The sequence below is a fragment of the Chrysochloris asiatica genome, unplaced genomic scaffold (genome assembly GCF_000296735.1).
Source record: "Chrysochloris asiatica unplaced genomic scaffold, ChrAsi1.0 scaffold00015, whole genome shotgun sequence".
NCBI lineage: Eukaryota > Metazoa > Chordata > Mammalia > Afrosoricida > Chrysochloridae > Chrysochloris > Chrysochloris asiatica.
In genome coordinates, this window is record NW_006408533.1 from 12,428,775 (window position 1) to 12,449,964 (window position 21,190).

A 21,190-nucleotide genomic window follows, 5' to 3' on the forward strand; every position below is an offset into this window, starting at 1 on the left:
ATGCGTTAGACTGCAAGGTCGGTTTGAAGTGCAAGGCCAGAGGTTCCAGTTCACTGGTCACTCCTCGGAAACCCTATACAGGATCTCTATAAGTCAGAACCGACTTAACAGCACAACAACAACATACTTGATTTTAGCACCCTTTGCTTTTTCTCAGTACCACTTATTACCATTTATAATGATGTTTCTATGGCTTGACGTCAGTTATCCTCACCAGGTTTAAGTTCCATGAGTGTAGGGAATGCATCTTTGCTTTCATTCTTCTTCTTCTTTTTTTAAACTGTGTATCCAGCACTTTAAAAAGTGACTGTTTTTGTTGTTAAATGCTGTTGAGTTGGTTCTGACGCACAGCGACTCTATGTAACCTTCATTTCCAAGGAGCAACTGGTGGGTTTGAACCACCATCCTGTAGTCCATGAACAGTCCAGTCCTTATCCTATAGTGCTACACCAGTGACTAAAGCATACTAAAATACTCAATGACTATTTCATTATCCAATATTTTGTATATATGACAATGTTGCTGTCGAATCAAATCCAACTCATAGTGACACTATATTGGAATTCTGAGGAGCAGCTGGTGAGCTTGAACTGCTGACCTAGCGGCACACCAGAACTCCTTATAGGACAATTGTAGGAAAACAAAACGAAACTATCTGACTGTTCTGTGCATTAACACATGCCTAGGGGTGATATGAAAGAACACTGGCTATGATGGTTAATTAAGGTTATGTGTCCATTTGGTGGGGTCGTGACTCTCGTTGGTTTGGTAATTATGAAATGATGTGATTTGGCAGTTATGTAATGATGTAGTCATTCTTCCTGGTGTGACCTGATGCAGGCATCCTCTATTTTATCTTAATGCTAATTTTTGCATAACCACCTGGTCTTTGGAACCTAACCATGCCTGTAAGTGATGTTGTTGTGTGCCATGGAGTCGGTTCCGACTTATAACAACCCTGTACAGGGTTTCCGAAGCTGTAAATCTTTATGGGAGCAGAAAGCCTTATGTTTCTCCATTGTAACAGCTGGTAGTTTCGAACTGCTGACCTTGTGGTTCACAGCACGATTCATAACCACTACTCTACCAGAGCTCCCTTGTAAGTAGGTGTATTTATGTAAGACTCAATAATCTATTCATGGTTACCTAACTATTGAATTTATACTACTTATACATGGTCTATGGTATCAGATGTTCCTAGGATTAAAAAATGCCCTTACTGCCTATTTGTTTGGATACATTATTAATCTAAATTTTTGCTTACATCTTTATAAAATGAGGAAAAAGAGCATTCATGTCACAAGGTAATTGTGAAGGTAAATTATAATATATATATGTCTTTGGAGTCCTGGTGTGGCACTATAGAAAAAGCACTAGACTACAAGGTCAGTTTAAATTGCAAGATTGATGATAGAAATCCACCAGCCACTCCTTGGGAACACTAATAAGGTCTCTGTGAGTCAGAACTGATTTGATGGCACTTAACAACAGTATAGGGCTTTTAGCAGTGTCTGCAACATAGTAAAAGGTCAAAATCAGCTTTTTAATTCTTAATAGGATATTACTGCATTATTCCATCACCCAGCTTTATTCCACCTTTGTCAGAAACAAGAGCATTCTTTCAATGATCCTTGGTGGAAATTCCCTTCTTTCTTTAACCTCCATTTCTAATTAATCTGAAGGAAGGACTTTTTTTTTCCTTTGAGATACTTCCTGTATTATTTATCGCTTTCTTTCTATGTTAGTCCTCTTGCTAGAAATGTTGCCTATACCTTCTATAGCTATTTTAGATCCTATTATTTTTCAGGTTTCAGGCCATAGCCCCATTTCATGAGGCCTGACCTTTGTATTCCAGCACCCTATATCAAACAATTTCATATGTATTTTATCTACACATCTTTTTTCCTCCTTTAGAATGTGCAACCACCATTAGAGCAGATACAATGGCTTACTTTGCTTCTATCATATTTACAATGGCTTACTTAATTTTGTGTATAGATGTTCTATTAATGTCCATTTATTTGTCAGTATGTAATCCCCAAATTGGTAATTTCTGTGAGGAGTGCTTCTCTTTGTTGATTGAGGAATACAAAGAGAAAGAAAAATACTCTTAGAAGTTGTAAAGAGGTGAGAGAACACTAGAGTACAAAGTTGGATGTTGTAAAACACGTCTTGTTTTAAGATAATTATCTAGATTGGTCCCCTAGTTGTCACAGCTTTTAGATAAGTGAAGATTTGTTTTTACATTTCAATGCCTGTTTTCCTTTTTGTCTTTTGTTAAACAATTATAACTGTTTCTTTGATATGGTAGTTGTTTGAGGCTTAACTTCCGTACCTCCTGCAAAATGAAGCCGGGTGTGGGTCTGCCCCCATGCCACAAGTGTACAAAGCTTCCTTTACACAAGATCTTATCAGAGTTTCTAATGACACATTTAGTAGAATATATGCTATGTTTGCAACAGATCCCTCATGGTTAGGCTCTCTGAATGTATATCTAGAGGACCAAGGGCTCTTTATTCTATGCTGATAAAAATGGACTGCAAGAGCTGTCTTTTTTATATGCTCTTAATGGGGCTATTAAGTATACTGTGTATTGTGAATTCATGCTGTACTAGTGGGCATATTATAAAACCATAGTATTTATATCTTTTCCTAAGGCTTCTTTTTACTTACTATGGATATAAAATATAGCCATTTAGTCTTTATCTTTCTTTGCTTTCCTTTCTTTCTGTCTCTTTTTTCTCTATTGTGTTCTCTTTCCCCTGGTTTCTTTCTCATTTTCTTATTTCCATCACCTATGGTTAATGAGGGGGTTTTTTGTTTTGTTTTGTTTTGTATTTATGTAATGGCATCTGAAAATTTAAGTTGGAGTTACATTTTTTCACTTTAAAAATACAGTTTTAGAAGAACAAAGTTCAGGAGCTCAGCATTTGAACTTCCTAAGTATTCAGCAAATTTAAGAATGGCATTGTTCTTGAAAAAAACCTTAACTCTGGGGTACTGTTGTCATGAATGCATCCTTTTAATCAACTGATCCCACAGTAGGATATTATTTGAAAGAGTGAATGTAATAAAGCTGGATCATAGACTTCATTGAACCCTTTTTCAACAATGAGTTTATTTTGAATTTGCTTTTATATAGGTTTGCCTCAGCGAAATGAGGACTCACATAAGGACTTGTCAAAAATATATAGATAAGTATGGACCACTACAAGAACTTGGGGAGACAAGGTTTGTTTAAAGACAATACAGTTTAATGCTAACTTTGCTATCTCTGTAGTGAATTTAATAACCTGTAAAGTCAAACATTTTTATGAATATTTGTATGTAATTATGTTTAAGCTTTAACCATATTGCCTGTTAATTTAATCATTGTCTAAGAATTTTGCTCTCTCTGCTTCCAAAATTTTGTGTGGAGGGAACTGACTAGTACTGAAGAGATCAGAGCAGCTTCTTCAGACACATTTTATAGTAGGAAAATACAAAAATAGAATACAGAACTGTTACATTTCTGCTAGGCTTTGTTTTCTGACTTAGACTCCAGAAGTAGATTGTATCTAAGGAGTTAGTCATCTTCTTGTTCCATCTTCACCCTTTAGTTCCCCAGCTCATTCCCTTTAATTTTGCTGATAGGGAGTAGCATATCAGTATGTGGATATATATTAATAAGGGAAGAACAGGAATGGGAGAAGAGTTCTGAATTCTGTGCTTTTCTGGTGGGAAATCATATATTGGGACTGGGTAAGGGATGAAGGTGGCTAATGATCATTAACTTTCTTTTGAGAAAGGAAAAAAAAAATCTGAATCATTGTTATCCGTCATTATTATCTTATCAGAAGAGTAACTTAGCTGTATCAGAGTAATTGCAGTTTGGGTTCTGCCTCTACTAAAGAAATGATTTGTGTTCTCCTGTATAGGATAGTAGCTCTGAAACCATACAATTTGCTTATAGATTTAGCTACCTAATAGTACTCAGTATTTATAGAATTGCTTCGTCTCTCCTGAAGAAAGATGTTAACTCTGTTATATTTTAAGGACATGTACTAAAAATATAAGGAGTTCTGTTAGCATAGTGGTTACGAATCGGGCTGCAAACCTTAAGGTCAGCAGTTCTAAACTACCAGCTGTTCCGCGGGAGACAGATGAGGCTTTCTACTCCCGTAAAGATTTACAGCCTCGGAAACCCTGTACAGGGTCGCTATGAGTCGGAACTGACTCCACGGCACATAACAACAACAACTAAAAATATAAACTTAAAAATTTAACCTTAAAATCTAAATGATCATCATCCCATCCCTTTTGTTTTACTAGAATTTAAATGTCAGTGATATTTGTAAGAATACCCCAGAGTTTTAAGTAGCTAGAGATTGTTTTAAGAAAATATAGCTGCTATTTATTTTACAATTAGTTTCATACATGTATAAAATTTTAAATGAAGAATACTTTTAGTTATAAGCAGAGTGTAGTCTCTGTCAGATTGGCCACAAGGACCAATAGGAAGCAAAGATAACAAATGAGTTAATAAAGGATGACCATTTTAAATATGTGAGTTTGACTGAAAATTTGATGGTTTTATGATAATTTAATCATATAACAGTTGATTAATGCTTACATTTTAAATAGAAATCTTTGCTTTGTTGAAAGATTTATTCCCTGTTTAAAATTTAAAAATTCTTATGCAGGGAGCTTGTCCAGAGTACAAATCTTGAGGAGCAGGAAGTTACAGCTATGATAGAAAGTGAGCAAAACATGTCAAGATTCCATATTGTCTCTAGGAATTTAAGGCACCACTGCCCATTGAATATCTTGTGGATCACATATGTGATTTTACTTCTCCTAGTAGTCACATTGAAAACTATAAAAAGACCCAGGTGAAATTAATTTTAATGTATTTTACTTAACCACTGGGTCCGCTATGTGTCGAAACTGACTCGACAGCACATAACAACAATAATATAATCAAAATATTATCAAGTAATCAATATCAAAGTTATTGAGAAATTTTATATTCTTTTTTTTTTCATTTTGTTGTTGTTGTTAAGTGCCGTCGAGTCAGTTCCGAAACATAGCAACCCTGTATAGGTTTTCTGAGGCTGTAAATCTTTATGGGAGCAGAAAAACTCATTTTTCTCTCACAGAGCAGCTGATAGTTTCGAACTGCGGACCTTAAGGTTCGCAGCCCAAATAGTAAACACTATGCTACCAGAGCCCTTGAAATTCAATGTGCATTTTCCTCTTCCGGCACATCTTAATTTGGAGTAGCCACATTTCAAGGACTCAGTTGACACAGATGGCTAACAGCTACTGTATCAATGCAGATACAAGGACTATCTCTATGTGCACATGGAGTCCTGGTGTGGTACTGTGGGATAATGTACTGGACTGCAGGGTGATGTGAACCACAAGGTCAGCTGTTCAAGCTTACCAGCTACTCTTTGGAAACCCTCCACAGGGTCGCTATGGGTTGGAACTGACTTGACAGCACTAAACAACAACAATAACAATGTCCACGTAAAGATTTAGCAAGGTAGTTGTTGGTGTGTTGTGATCCTGAAACTAATCATTTACATTTATTCTTCCTGGATATGATAACCTGAGTTTAAATGTTTAAGATATACTAAATATTTAAATGGGGTTCTGGTGTGGCACTGTAGGATCAGCACTGGACTGCTAACTGCAAGGCCAGCAGTTCAACCCCACCAGTTGTTCCTTAGGAACCCCTATATAAGGTAAGAAGCTATAAGTCAAAACCAACTCAATGGCACTTAACAACAACTGTTTTAAAGTATGCTATTGGCGTAGTGGTTACGAATCGGGCTGCGAACCTTAAGGTCAGCGGTTCGAAACTACCAGCTGCTCCGCGGGAGAAAGATGAGGCTTTCTACTCCCGTAAAGATTTACACCCTCGGAAACCCTATACAGGGTCGCTATGGGTCGGAACCGACTCGATGGCACATAATAACAACAACAACATTGGAGATAGAAAACACATAACAGCTAATTCAGATATTCCAAATCAGGAAAGGGTAAAAGGAAATGGGTCAATAGTGATAAGGTCACTGTGAGTCAGCATCAACTCAATGGCAATGTGTTTGTGTGGGTTTAGGGACAACAGAGTCATGTGATGCTTAGTTTCTCAGTTAACTGGTATTCTCTTCAAAAAGAACAAGTGCCTCAAGTGTACTTGAACTGCTACTTTGGTTATTCTCCTGTGAAGAATAAACGAAAACTTGTTACCATTGAGTTGATTTGGACTAATAGCAACCCTGTAGAATAGAGTAGAATTACCCCATGAGGTTTCCAAGGCTACAGTCTTTGCAGAAGTAGACAGCCACCTCTTTCTCATGTGGAGTGGCTGGTGGATTTGAACTGCTGGCCTTTCAGTTAGCAGTCAAGTGATTAACCACTGCATCACCAGGGGTCTTTCTGTGAAGGATACATGTTTACAGTTCTAATGAGAAAAAAATCTAGGCACCAAAACCTTTGTCAATATAGAAAAAAATAATACCAAATCTGAAGAAGAACTAAGACTAGAAAGGATATTCACTTATATTTCTATTCTTAATCTCTAATTGCTGTTGTTAAATACCATCAAGTCAGTTCTGACTCCTATAGGGTTTCCAAGGAGCAGCTGGTGGGTTTGAACCATCAAACTGTGGTTCAAACCAACCTTGCGTTCTCATGCTTTATCCCACAGTGCCACACTAGGACTCCTTACCTGTAGTTAAGTGACTACTATTTAATTGCCAATAACTTTAGCAATATTTTATTCTGTTATTTCAAGGTGTGTGTGTCCATTTTGTGAGAGGGACTTGGATGAAGACAGCTTGCTGGATCACTGTATTACTCATCACAGATCGGAAAGGAGACCTGTGGTAAGAATTTTTGTTACTATATATTTTAGCAATGTCTGAATTCAGAAAGTATTAGCATAATAATATGCAAAAATATTGAGTTAAATAACTATTACTAATGTGCAATCAATCATTCTTTCACTTATGAAATTACACAAAATGATCTCTCACAGAGATAAACGAAGAATACCCAATACGAAAAGTAAAATCTAACTTCAAAAAAGTTCATGGGAAATGAAATAAAAAGATAATGGAATTTTTCCACTAACCTTTGATGCCCCCTGGTACAAACATGGTCACATTCTAAGTTAAAAAAGGAGTTGAAAATAATCCAAGTAGTGTTATCATGACAATATCAAGTCATTCATCTTTATTAATCAATCCATTGTTTTAATTTTATTATAGTCTGACTCTTTAGCCATAAGCTTGCATATTGAATCACCATTCTCTAGATACACTGTAAGCTCTGTCTTTTTAAAATTTCCAACCTGGCATTTTGGTTCTAATCTATTTTTATAATTTAAGAATGTTATATAATCATGAGGTTAAACCAGAGTGTATCCATCATCATTTACTTCGCCACTTTACTACTTTTGGAAACTTGAATTGTTACCAGTTGGGTAAAACCTCTAAATAGCACAATGGTGGTGGTGGTGTGTCATCAAGTCTAATCTGACTCCTAGTGACCCTGTAGGGTTTCTGAGGCTGTAAATTTTTACAGAAATGGAAAGCCTCATCTTTCTCCTGTGGAGCGGCTAGTGGATTCTAACCGCTGACCTTGTGGTTAGCAACCACATGCATAATCCACTGTGCTACCAGGGCTCCTTTAATAGCACAGTAACTACAAAAAGAAAACCACTGCCATCGAGTCAGTTCCCACTCCCAGTGGCCCTATGTAAGGTTTTGGAGGCTGTAAATCTTTACGGGAGCACAAAGCCTCCTCTTTATTCCGAAGAGCAGCTGGTGGGTTTGTACTGCAGACGTACGGTTAGCAGTCCAGCACATAACCCATTATACGTTCCTGGCACCAAATTCTGCAAGGTAGGTAATTTCGCCATATCACAGAAGAGGAAATGTATATGGTTTTGTCCAACAGCTAGTAAGAGCTGGTGCTAGGATTTTAATCCCATGTTGTTTTACTTAAAAGACTATGCAGCATAGCTGTCTTGATATTCATATTCCAAGCGCCTCACACTTAGTAAGGACTTCCGGCGTGACACTGTGGGATCCGCCCTGAACTTGTAACCACAAGATCAGTAATTCAAACCCACCAGAGCTGCTCCTCGGAAACCCTTCACAAGGTGGCTGGGAGTTGCAACTAACTTAATGGCACTTAACAACGAAGGACCCATAGTAGAGTGTTGAATGATTACAGCTTTATAATTAATGATCCTTCTCCCACAGTACAAAAGTTAATGCTGCTTTTCTGTTCAAAGATTTCCCGGCCTCAGCTCTTCACTCATTCCTATCCAGTGGTCTCTGCATGGAATAAATGTTATTTTGGGATACATGGTGTCACCTGTTAACTGAGATAGCTAGAGTGTTGTTGTTAAGAGCTCTCCAGTTGGTTCTAACTCACAGCGACCCTGTATAGAATATTCAAGGAGCTGGTGGGTTTGAACTGCCAACCTGTGGTTCGCATCCCCGTGCTGATCCTACGGCACCAGCTAGAGCATTAAAACAATTATAAAGAAGTCATAGTTAAAATGTAACTTTATTGAAAAATAAGACATAGATTAACAGAATGGATGGAACAAAATTCAGAAATAGATGATTATTTTTACAAAGTGAACACTCTGAAAATGAAGCCCCCATAAAAATAAGAAAGAAAAAAGTTTTATTGAACCTTCATTCAGTTTTAAAGCAAGACAAATATTATCATCTCAGCTGGTAAATTGGATACTGTTTAAAAAGAACATTGGATTGTTCATTAAGAGACCTAGTTTCCAATTGTGATACATATCTGATGCTGTGTAAACTTGAGCTACTTCCTTCTCTGAAATTAAATTTTTTGACAAAATACGGAAAATAATAATTAATTGACTTTTTGTGGAGATTAAATGAAAATACTACTTAATTTAATGCCCAACACACACTTGGCACTTGGATCTACATTTCATGTTTTTTAAAAAATGAATACATGAAGAAATTTTTAAATTTTGAAAAAATACAAACCCAGGTTGAAATAATAAGAGCGGTGGTAGTGGTGGTGATTGTGTGCCGTGGAGTTGATTCTGACTCATAGCCACCCTATGTAGGGTTTCCAAGGCTGTAAATCTTTGCTGAAGCAGAAAGCCTCATCTTTCTCCTGCATAATAAGAGTGGGTTTTTTTGTTGTTGTTAAGTGCCTTTAGTTGGTTCCAACTCATAGCAACCCTATATAGGGTTTCCAAGGAGCAACTGGTGGGTTTGAACCACCGACCTTGTGGCTCACAATCTAGTGCTGATTTTCACTCCTATTCCAACTCATAGTATCTCTTTAAGGCAGAATTGAACTGTCCCATAGGGCTCACAAAGCTTCTTTACAGAAGCAAACTGCCTTATCTTTCTCGTGCATTGCGCCTAGTGGGTTCAAACTACTGATTTTGTGTTTACCAGTTCCAACTCTTAACCCACTGTGCCACCAGATCTCCTTATATTACCTGTGTTATTATTAGGTGCCATAGGATTGCTCCAACTCAGAGCTACAACAAAACAAAATAACTTCCCAGTCCCAGCCATCTTCACTGTTGTTATCCTTGAGCTAACTGTAGCCACTGTGTCAATCCATCACAAAGGGCGTGTTCCTCTTTTTCACTGAACTTCTATTTTACCAAACATGACTTCCTTTCCCAGTAATTGATTGCTTCTAACACTATGTCCGAAGTATCAGAGAGAGACAAAGTCTTGCCATCCTTTCTTCCAAAACAACTTTTCTTGTTCTTCTGGCAGTCCATGTTACTTTCAGTATTCTTAGCCAATTGTTGATGTTGTTGTTAAGTGCTGTTGAGTTGGTTCTGACCCATAGCGGCACTTGGGTTTCTGAGGAGTAGCTGGTAAACTGGAATCACTGACCTTGTGATTCAAACGGACTTTGCAGTCCAGCTTTAACCCACAGCACCACACCAGGACTCCTCTTAGCCAATACCACAATTCACATGCATCAGTTCTTCTTCATTCTTCTTTATTCTAGGTACAGCTTTCACATGCATATGGAGTGATTGAAAATACAATGGCTTAGGTCCTGCACACCATAATCCTAAAACTGACATCTTTGCTTTTTAACATTCTGCAGCAGATTTGCCCAGTGGGATATGTCATTTGATTTTTTTTTTTTGGTACCTAGCTTTGACTGTAGATTAAATTTCTCAAGACCATCCTGTCCTTCATAAAGAGCAGGCACATTATATAGAGTAAGTTACATTTGAATGTACACGTCATCTGTTTTAACATCAAGATAGCATTCTTTGGAAAAAGAAACAATAAGACAATAAACTTCCTCAAACATTCTACCTTTAGGGTCTCAATTGTTTTATTTCTGAGATCACTATCTGGGTGGGCTTAAGCACATCTTATTCTCCTGGTCCTGTTCGCTTCCTAGAACCAGAAAGTTGTTTTAGCTAATTTTTAAACTTCCTCATTTGCAGGGTTCTCATTTGAAACCTAATGACTAAACCGACTCCATTTTATTTAGATAGATCCATGCTATCAAAAATGTCCATGATTCGCCATGAATCACACAGTTGAGTGCCCTTGCATAGTCAACAAAACAAAAGTAAACATCTTTGTAGGAGTCCTGGTGTGACACTGGACTGCTAATTGCAAGTTCAGTGCTTCAAACCCACCAAATTCTCCTCAGAAACAATATAGGGTGGCTCTGAGTTGTAATCGACTCAGTAGCATTTGACAACAAACATTTTTCTGGTATTCTTTGCTGTCAGCCAAGATCCACTTGATATCAGTAATGATATCCCTTATTCCACATCTGAATCTGGCTTGAATTTCTGGCAGCTCCCTGTTAATGTACTGCTGCAACCATTTGTGAATTATCTTCAGCAAAATTGTACTTGCATGTTATGTTAGAAATATTGTTCAATGATTTCCATATTTTGTTAGACCACCTTTCTTTGAACTGGGCAGAATTATGGATCTTTTACTGTTATCTGGCTATGTAGCTAGCTGCCTTCCACATTGCTTGACATAGACTAGTGAGTGCATCCAACAGTGCATTACTTGTTAAACCATTTCAACTAATATTCTGTCAATTCCTGGAACCTTGTTTTTCACCAAAACCTTCATTGTAGCTTGGACATCTTCCTTAAAAACCTTTAGTTCCTGAGCATATGCTACTTCCTGAAATGGTTCAACATCGACTAATTATTTTTTGTGCAATTACTCTGTGTATTCCTTCCATTGTCTTTTGATGCTTACTGCATCATTCAATATTTTGCCCATAGAATCCTTCAATATTTCAACTCAAGGCTTGATTTTTTTCTTTAGTTCTTTCAGCTTGAGAAATACTGAGCATGTTCTTCCCCTTTGTTTTTCTAACTCCAGGTATTTTGCACATTTTGTTGCAAATCTTGACTGTCTTCTCAAGCTGCCCTTTGAAAATTTCTGTTCAGCTCTATTATTTCATCATTTCTTCCAGTCACTTTAGCCTCTCCAAGCTCAAGAGCAAGTTTCAGAGTTCACTTTGGTCTTTTTATTTTTCTTTCCTGTTTTTTTAATGACCTTTTGTTTTCTTCATAAATGATGTTCTTAATGTCATCTCACAAACCCATTGGACTTTGGTTGTTAGTGTTCAATGTGTGAAATCTGTTCTTAAAATGATCTCTAAATTCAGGTGTGATATACTCAAATTCATATTTTGGCTCTAGTATACTTGTTATAATTTTTTCCACCTTTAACATGATAACTTGCATATGAGCAATTGATGTCTATTGCACAGTCAGCTCCTGGCCTTGTTTTGGCTGATGATCTTGAGCATCTACATCATCTCTTCCCCCATATGTAGTCAGTTTGGTTTCTGTGTATATCTCGTATATAGTCGTCATTTGTGTTATTGAAAAAGGTATTTGCAATGAACAAGTTGTAGTCTTGCAAAATTCTGTCTTGCAATCTCCAACATCATTTCTATCACCAAGGCCATATTTTCCAGCTACCAACCCCACTCCTCTTTGTTTCCAGTTTCCTGATTCCAATCACTGTAATTACCAGTGCATCTTGATTGCATATTTGATCAATTTCAAACAAAGAAATTAGAAGCCTTCAATTTTTTCCCATCATTTTGGTTTCAATGGTTGGTACATAAACAGATACTAGCCTATCATAGGCAGCATTATATATATTAGCCTTGAAGAAAATGCAAATTAAACCATGATGAGCTACCAATGCACACCTGTTAAAATTACCCCCCCCCCAAAAAAAAAACAACAAAAACCAACCACATACATATGGGTTCCTGATGTGGTGTTGTAGGCTTAGCACTGGACTGCTAACTGTAAGGTTTGCAATTCACATATATAGATACAGAGAGAATACAAAGGATAAAGAAAAACTGGACCATTGACACATTGCAGGTGGGAATATAAAATGATAAAGCTACTCTGGAAAACAGTTTGGTAGTTTCTTACATTATATAGCCCAACAATCATCTGCCTAGAAATTTATCTTAGAGAACTGTAATCATGCAAAGGTCTGTACACACATTTTATATAAGCTTTATTTATAATAGCCCAAAATTGTAAACAACCTAAATGTTCTTTAAAGGGTAAATGCATAATCAATTTGTTAATAACAAGGAACAAACCATTGGTGTACACAACAACTTGAAAAAGTCTCAAGGTCATTATGAGTGAAAAAAAGCCAATTTCAACAAGTTAAATAATGTGTAATTCAGTCTTACTCTCAAAATGGCAAAGAAAAAAAAAAAAAAAACCCAAACAAATGTCGTTAACTGTCGTTGAGTCAGTTCCAACTCGTAGAGTTTCCAAGAAGTGGCTGGTGGGTTTGAAATGCTGACTTTGCGGTTAGCAATCCTGTGCTTATCCTATAGCATCACACCAGAATTCTAATATAAGGAAATAAATGTAATTTTATTTTTTAATGTTCCTTTAATATTTGTGTAATTTTAAAACATGCTGAGGAATGGCTAATAGATTCACCAAGTTAAAATTTACTTTGTCAAATGGTTACTTACTTTTTAAAATTCAGACATAGTAATGATTTCAAAAACTTTCTTGAACTCTTGATCTTGTTTATTTCCAGTTCTGTCCACTTTGCCGTTTAATACCTAATGAGAATACAAGCATCTTCAATGGCAGTTTAATAAGACATTTGCAAGTCCGTCATACTTTATTTTATGATGATTTCATAGTAAGTATATTGTCTTATGTTTAAACTATGTTTTCATGCTGTGTTAAAGTTACCTTTTTAATTCAAGTGAATAAAATTCTAGGGAAAAAATGCTGTAACTAAAATGTTATTAACATCCAAAAATTTTTGATGTTTTATAAATTTTATTATTAACATCAAAATAGTTATCTGCCTTGGACAAAATTATTTTCTTTGTGAGGTAGGTAATCAACCATCGTATAAAAATCCAGGTTTAGCTTCTAAACTATTGTTTTAATTTCTATTCTAGCTCCTCCCGATATAGTTATACTTTTATGAAGTTTGAAACTCGTCTACCTGAGATAAAATCACATCAGTAATGAGATTCCTAATAGCATTAGTTCTGTGCCCCAGTGTTCTGATAGAACATTGAGTGAATAACAGATAGGACCTTATCAGTGTGATAACACAAATGGGCCTTATTTTATTTAAGGTGTATAAAACTCAAAACTTCCGTTTTTTTCAAACTCAAAAAAAAACGATATGAAAAAAATTTTTAATTAAAAAAATGATATGGAAATTTTTTTAATTTACAAAAGTAGACGGAGTAGTATAATGAACATTCATACATCAACTAGTGTCAAGAACTACCAACTCATCACTAAAATTGTTTCGTTAAGAATTATTTTTAGAGTAAAATTATATGTAGTACGAGTAGCTTTATTCTTATAACTATAGTTCACATTTTCAGAAATGATTAGAACAAGGAAAAGTTAACATAGCCTTTGCCCTATTTCACCCCATGGATTATTTATTGTGTGAGGGTACTACATTATCCCTCAGCGCCTTTCAGTTTGTCCTTTCATGGCTATCTAAAATGCCTTTTATGGGGAAATCACTAATGGTCGCATTTATTATATTATATTGTTTATTTTATATAAATACATTTAATGTTAAGAGGTAAATTTAAATTTGCATATAATTTCCGCATGCTTTTGACTCTTCATTTCAAGCAGTTTCAAAATAACACTGAATAATAAATATTGTTGTTAAGTGCCGTCGAGTCAACTCCTTGAACCCCACCAACCTTGCGGTTCAAACTGACTGTGCAGTCCAGTGCATTAACCCATATGTGACATGTTTATTGAGACATAGAAATCTATGTATTGTTGATTAAAAACTCGGTTAGATCAAATAAAAACTTTAAACTCCAAATCAATATTATATAACTATGACAATCAATTGATAGGCAATAAAATGAAACTGACTCCTTGATATCACAGTGTGGTTAAGCGCGTGGTTAGCCCACTTAATCCTTTCTGAAACCCACATTGGGCTTCCGTAGAGATTTACAGCCTAGGCGAAGCCCCATAGGACACTTGCACTCTGTTCCACAGGGTAGCTATGAGTCGGAATAGACTCTGCAACAACCGGTTTGGTTTCTTAAAAAATTAAATAGAAAAAATAACCACAAAAGTTCTGGACTGTAACAGGCTTTTTCGTTCCCTATAAAATGAGGGAATTGCTTTCACCGTCATCCTTCTGTTTTTGAAATAATATTGACTTGGATCAATATTAACTCTACAGCAACAGGTTTGGTTTTTAAAAAATGAAATAGAAAAAGCAAACCGCAAATTAAAGTTCTCGGCTCTGTAACAGGTTTTTGTGTTGTCATGTGCCGTGGACTTGGTTCCAACTCATGTTGTTGCTGTTGTTAAGTGCCTAAGTGCCGTTGAGTTGGGTCCGACTCATAGCAACCCCGTATAGGGTTTCCAAGGAGCAGCTTAGAAAGTCTGAACCACCAACCTTGTGGTCCATTGCTTTATCCTCCAGCGCCACAGCAGGGCTCCATGCATAGCTACCCTATATACAGTTTCGGAGGCTGTAAATTTTTGTGGAAGCAGAAATCCTTCTCTTTCTCCTTAGGTGCAGCTAGTAGGGTCAAACCACAGCCTCGTGGTTCGAAGTCCAGTGTTTGTCATACAAAACCACCTCATTCCCACAGGCTTTTTGTTCTTTGTAAAATGAGGGAAAAGCTTTGACTCTCATCCTTTAGATTTTTAAACACTATTGACTTTGGTTTTATATTTATAATCATTTTTCTTTATTATAGGATTTTAACATAATTGAGGAAGCTCTTGTCCGAAGAGTCCTAGACCGATCACTTCTTGAATATGTGAATCACTCAAACACCACATAACTTTGCTAAAAGGAAGGTGAAGGACACCTTACAATTGCACCATTTGTTGAGATGCTTGCTGCTTTAATAATTGGAAGAAAATTGTCAGTGTTTGATGGGCAAAATGTACTACAAAATTAAATGTTTGTCCATGTTTATTGTTATATTGCATTTAAAAACTGCTTTCATTTTGATGGTAAAAATCTATTTTACATTCTTGAGTTTCTTAGACAATTAACAACAAAAAATATTGTCCAACCATTAAGGTTAAGGAATAGAATGTAGATCTAGGTAAAGGAAGTTCCCAGGTTAGGACCTTCAGATTTACTGACAACTTCTACTTGCCCTTCAAATTTATGTAAAACTGCCTTCACTTGCAAAACATTTGAGTCAACCCCTACTTAACAACAAGCACTTTCCCACAACCACCTCTTGTACTTACAGCCTTTAAATCATTGAAAAGCATTGGAGCCTTTTCTTGGGCTAAAGTAAGGCTAAATAAGAACTGTAAGAATCTGTTCTGACTTACCTTCAAGTTTCATTTAAAGACACTCTTAAGGAATGAACAGAATCATTTGTAACCTAGAGATTGCCTGTATATGGAACATTATTTGCAAATTGTATGATACTGTATAATGCTACATATTAATAACTACCTTTATGGTTGGACAAGATCATTTCGGTTTATGTAAAAAGTTGGGAAGTAAAACAAAGTGTGGTCATTCAAGGGAATACAAAATATTTAACACTTATGTTCTATTTTATGATAGAATAACATCAATAATCTTTTGTGGAAGTAGGAAAGGAAAATATTGGAAGTCAACAAAGTCTATTTAACCCAATTGTATTACATATACTGTAACAAAATTAATTCTGTGTTAGGACTGTATACCTAATTCTCTGACTTCTTATAACTATACACACAAAATAATTTAATATTTTTGAAATATTTATAGCTTATTATTTGAAGTATTTCTATAATTTAGGCAATTTCTTAAGAACCATCAGCTAATATTTATAAATTGTGGTTGTCATGTGCCATGGAGTTGGTTCTGACTCATAATGACTCTGTATAGCGTTTCCGAGGCTGTAAATATATGGGAGCAGAAAGCCTCATCTTTCTCCCACAGAACAGCTGGTAGTTTCGAACTGCTGACCCTGAGGTTAGCAGCCTGAGACGTACTCAAATCCATACTTTTAGTGGAAAACATTAAAGATTTTTGTTTTTTTAATTTTAATCTTTTTAAAAATTGTATAGTAAAACACAAATACTGAAAACCAAACACAAAATGTACAATAACTTAATGCGTTACTGTAAGAAAGCCGTTCTTTTAGAACTCTCCCAGATGTCCTCCATATATCCTATCAGTTACAACTATTCTTGCTGACCACACGAAGTCACAACAGTGACTTCCATACTAATAATTTACTTGTATTTCTTTATCATTTTATCACCTCCAAGTGTGTATCTCTAAATACTTTATTTAAATCTTACACATTAAAACATTTTTATTCAGCATGTCTTATGTCTCTTTTAAATCTATAGGTTCCCCTTCTTCCTTTATTTTTCTTATTGAAGAATCTGGGTCTGACCTATAGTTTCCCAGTTTGTGTTTTGCTGATTGCCTATTCATGGTGCCATTCAGCATGTTCCTCTGTCCTCTGGGTATTGGTAAGTGGATCCAGAGACTTGAGCAGATTCAGGTACAATTTTGTTGATAAGACTATAAAGGTCATGGTGTGTCCTTTCATTGTTGTTAAGTGCCGTTGAGTTGGTTCTGACTCATAGCGACCCTGTATAAGGTGTCTAAGGAGTAGCTGTTGTATTTGAACGGCCGACCTTGTGGTTTGCAGTCCAGTGCTGATCCTACACCAACCACCACACCAGGAGCCCTTTCATTAGATGGCACAAAATGTCTGATTCTCATTTTTGTGATGGTAGTGGATATTCATTGCCTAGATATTAATTCATTGTTGTTTGGAGAATATTCTAATTCCAGCATTTCTTTTTATTTGCTAGTCAGAACATTGCTTTAATGATATGCTTCCCATGTATAGGAAATAGAAAATACTTTTCCCTTGTATTTACCAATTTTCAAGATAATGAACTTTTTACTTATATTCCAGAGATAACTGTCTCTTTTTTAAGTATTATGAACTGATGGATTCAAACATATTCAATGGGCTTCAACCCATTGTCAATACTACTTTATTGAAGCTCAGATTTTCCTATGAAAGTCTTACCAAGCTGACTGAGTTCTTTTGACACTACCCTACTAGTATTTAATCATTTCTTTGTTATTGCATATGACAAGTTGTTCAAAAATCAATGTTTCCTATCCCAGACCTGGAATCAGTTATTTCTCTAAGAAACCAAGAATTTTGTTTGTTGATTTGTTCGTTTTTTCAGTATAAACTGGTGTTTTAAAACCATAATCTGGGCTCAATACTACTGGGTTTTTTATAATTTCTAGGGGAGAATTAAGAACTATAACTTATATGTTTTGAAAGATAAAACAATTCATGAGTTTGTTTTGATATATCTAAATAAAATTCAGTGCTACGGGGGTATTTCTTTAACCTCTTTATTATATCCTTATCTCTATTCTTCTCTACTGAGAATCCTGGTTTTTAAGGACACAGGGAATAATGATAAAAAACCTTGCAATTATTCATTTGTTTTATCTACATTACACATTCAACAGTCTTAGAATAATAATACTATTATAATCACCACCAATATGATGAACTGAAATACTTAAACTTTTTTATTTGTTCTTTCCTTTCCCCCATTTTTAATAATTATTCTATGTCAACATTTTCAGAACATACTAATGTGACATACTCTCTCTCCCTTTTATACCCTGTCTAGTCTTTGTTTAAGTAATTATATATTTAATGCTCATTGACAGTCCTTATTTGATGGCCCTGGTTATTTTTCATGCCTTGCTCATTAATAATAGATCCAGGACATAGATTATGGTTTCTTTCTTGAAAGAAAGTCAAGACGAGTGATATCAACTCCTGACAAATGTTATTTGGCTAGTGTTGACTTTTTCATTCCAATAATTTATAGACTAATTTGTTCCTTACACGTAAGTGTAGTCATAATAATGGGACCCCATATTTGCTATAATAAACATCCAGTGCCGCTTAAAACTCTTGCTTACTATTCTTCCATCCTTGGTAATTTGGGAAAGATCAAACCGAGTGATGTCTAGAGGGTCTCCTATCCTTCCTCTCCGAATTTCAAGCTTGCTTCTCACAGCTGCCAACAAATAGCAACAGATGTCACTCCTCTCTTCCTCCAATGTAGATGAACCAACCATCTGATAAAGCAAACCCTGCTGGGCTAGAGCACAAGGAGCACTTTTCAAAGGCAATCATAAGACTGAAAATCTAGTCCCTGAACCAGAATAGATTTCTGACCAGTAGTACTGACTATCCAGCCAGTAAATCTTCATTAATTCAGAGAAAGAAAGAAAGCATCTTAAAAATCTGTAAAACGAAAAAATGTTCAACTTTAAAACTGCATTTTAAGTAAAGCATTAAGGCATCTACCATTTTTGGCCTTAGTGCAACCGGTCTAAACCTTACCCCTGGACTCCTTTTAGGATAATTTCGCCACCTACAGGGCAAATTAGGTGCTGGCACCTAAATTATTTTGCATTCTGAATGGATGGCCTGAATTATTTTGAGTTCTAACATGGTTTCACTGTGCCTTTAACCTTTTATAGAAAAGAATTTATAATTCATTATTTTTTTAAAAAATGAAAATCAATTTTAAAGCCATTGACTACTAACAAAGTAGTTTCTCTTACTTTCTTTGCAGTGCCTCAGAATGCAAATTTGTCAAGGCCTTCTATGGGAAAAAAAGATTCACATGTTACCCTCCAAAAGTTAAATTTTCCTAACCCTATAGATAACTAGGAGTCCTGGTGTGGCACTGTGGGTTAATGTCTGTACTGCAAAGTCATTTGAACCACAAGGTCGCAACTGACTTGACGGCACTTCACAAAAGCAACAATAGATAACTATGGAGATTTCCTTTCATATATTTTTTAAATGTTGGAAAATTGGATTGATTGTGAATCTATGGTGATGATAGGATTTCTAGCTCAGATATCTGACCCTGTCACCAACAAACACTCTTCATTACTTTTACTGGATGCTAAGTGCCTTTCGGGAACACTGGTGGTGCCTTGGCTAAAGTGCTTGACTGTTAACTGAAAGGTCAGTGGTTTGAAACCACCACCCAGTCAGTGGAAGAAAGATGTAGCAATTTGCTTCTGTAAAGATTTACAGCCTTGGAAATCCTAAGGGGCAGGTCTATTAGGGTCACAATCCACTTGACAACAATAGGTTTGGTTTGGTTTTTTTAAAAAGTGTTTTTCATTTTTAAATGAGCATCCTCCAATTATTGAATGTTTATCTCATCATATCTGTACCTTAAATCCTTAAATTTATTTTTTAAAGTCACAAATAAATACATTTTGTTATTCAACTGCAAATAACTGTATAATTATATGAATTTTAAATGTACAATTTTTTTCCTGTATATATGTATTATTTTCAGAAGTATCAAATGGCAGGACCATTGCTTTCATTAAAATACCTACTGTTTTAAATAGTGATCTTGATTTTTTTAATACAAATCTAATAAACTTTTTAAATTGCATTGTTTAGCAACAATTATCACAAAATTATACATTCATGTAGGCCAGTGATTCTTAATCAGTTTTACTTCCCAAAGGATATTTGACAATGTCAACAGTTTAAGAAGCATCCGGGTGGCACAAACGTTTAAGTGCTTAGCCACTAACCAAAAGGTCTCCAGTAACCACAAGCTGCACCACCGGTAAAAGACCTGGGTGATAATTTTTGTAAAAATTAACAGCCTTCTGTTTCTGTAAAAGTCTACAGAAAACCCTGCGGGAAAGTTTTGCAGTGTCCTAGAGGGTCACTATGCATTGGAATTAATTAGAAACAACAACAATAATTTTAGTTGTCTTACTAGGGGTCTGTGCTACTGGTATTTAGTGGATAGGGGCCCTGGATAATGCTTAAACATCCTACAAAGCACAGGGCAGCTCCTCACAACAAAAAATTATGCTTCCATGAGTTTCACTAAAATTTATAAAGATGTAGTCCAGCTTTATATATCTTGTTGTTAGGTGCTGTCCAGTGTGTTCTGACTGACAGCAACCCTCTGCACAACACAATGAAACACTCTGGTCCTGCATTAGCTTCACAATTGTTAGATTTGAGCTCATTGTTGCTGCAACTGTGTCAGTCCATCTCATTGGGAGTCTTCTTTTTCACTGAGCCTCCAATTTACCAAGCTTGACGTCCTTCTCTAGGAACTGTTCCTTTCTGACAACATCCCCAAAGAACAAGAGACAATCTCACCATCCATGCTCATAAGGAGCATTCTGGCTGTACTTCATCCAAGACAGATTGAATGGGTGTTTGCAGCTGTTTGTCATTGTTTTGAGTCATGATCCATCAGCAAATGAAGGTCTCAAAAACTTTGCTCCATTCACGTTATTTGAGTCCTGGTGTGGCGCTGTAGTGTAAGCATTGGACCCACCAGCCACTCCATGGAAACCCTATACAGCTTGCTATGAATTGGAACTGACTCAATGGCACATTCACCATACATTGAAGAGGCAGCTCTTTCACATTTGTATTTTGAGTGCCTTTCAATCTGAGGGGCTCATCTTACAGCAATGTTCTGCTGCCATTCATAAGGTTTTCAGTGGTGGTCCACATTCAGAAATGGTCTATTTCTTCTTCCTAGCCTGTCTTAGTCCAGAAGCTCTGCTGGAACCTGTCCATCATA

At 36.0% G+C, this 21,190-nt stretch overlaps 1 protein-coding gene across 1 annotated transcript in view; it reads left to right on the forward strand.

Moving 5' to 3' along the window:
- RNF125 (ring finger protein 125, E3 ubiquitin protein ligase) overlaps positions 1–15,369 on the forward strand; it is a 33,873-nt gene extending 18,504 nt beyond the window's left edge. The window contains exons 3-6 of the mRNA XM_006835046.1: positions 3,143–3,231; positions 6,785–6,875; positions 13,104–13,211; positions 15,283–15,369. Of these exons, the coding sequence (XP_006835109.1) occupies positions 3,143–3,231; positions 6,785–6,875; positions 13,104–13,211; positions 15,283–15,369 (375 nt within the window). The remainder of the gene's footprint in view (positions 1–3,142; positions 3,232–6,784; positions 6,876–13,103; positions 13,212–15,282) is intronic.
- The last annotated feature ends 5,821 nt before the right edge of the window (positions 15,370–21,190 follow it).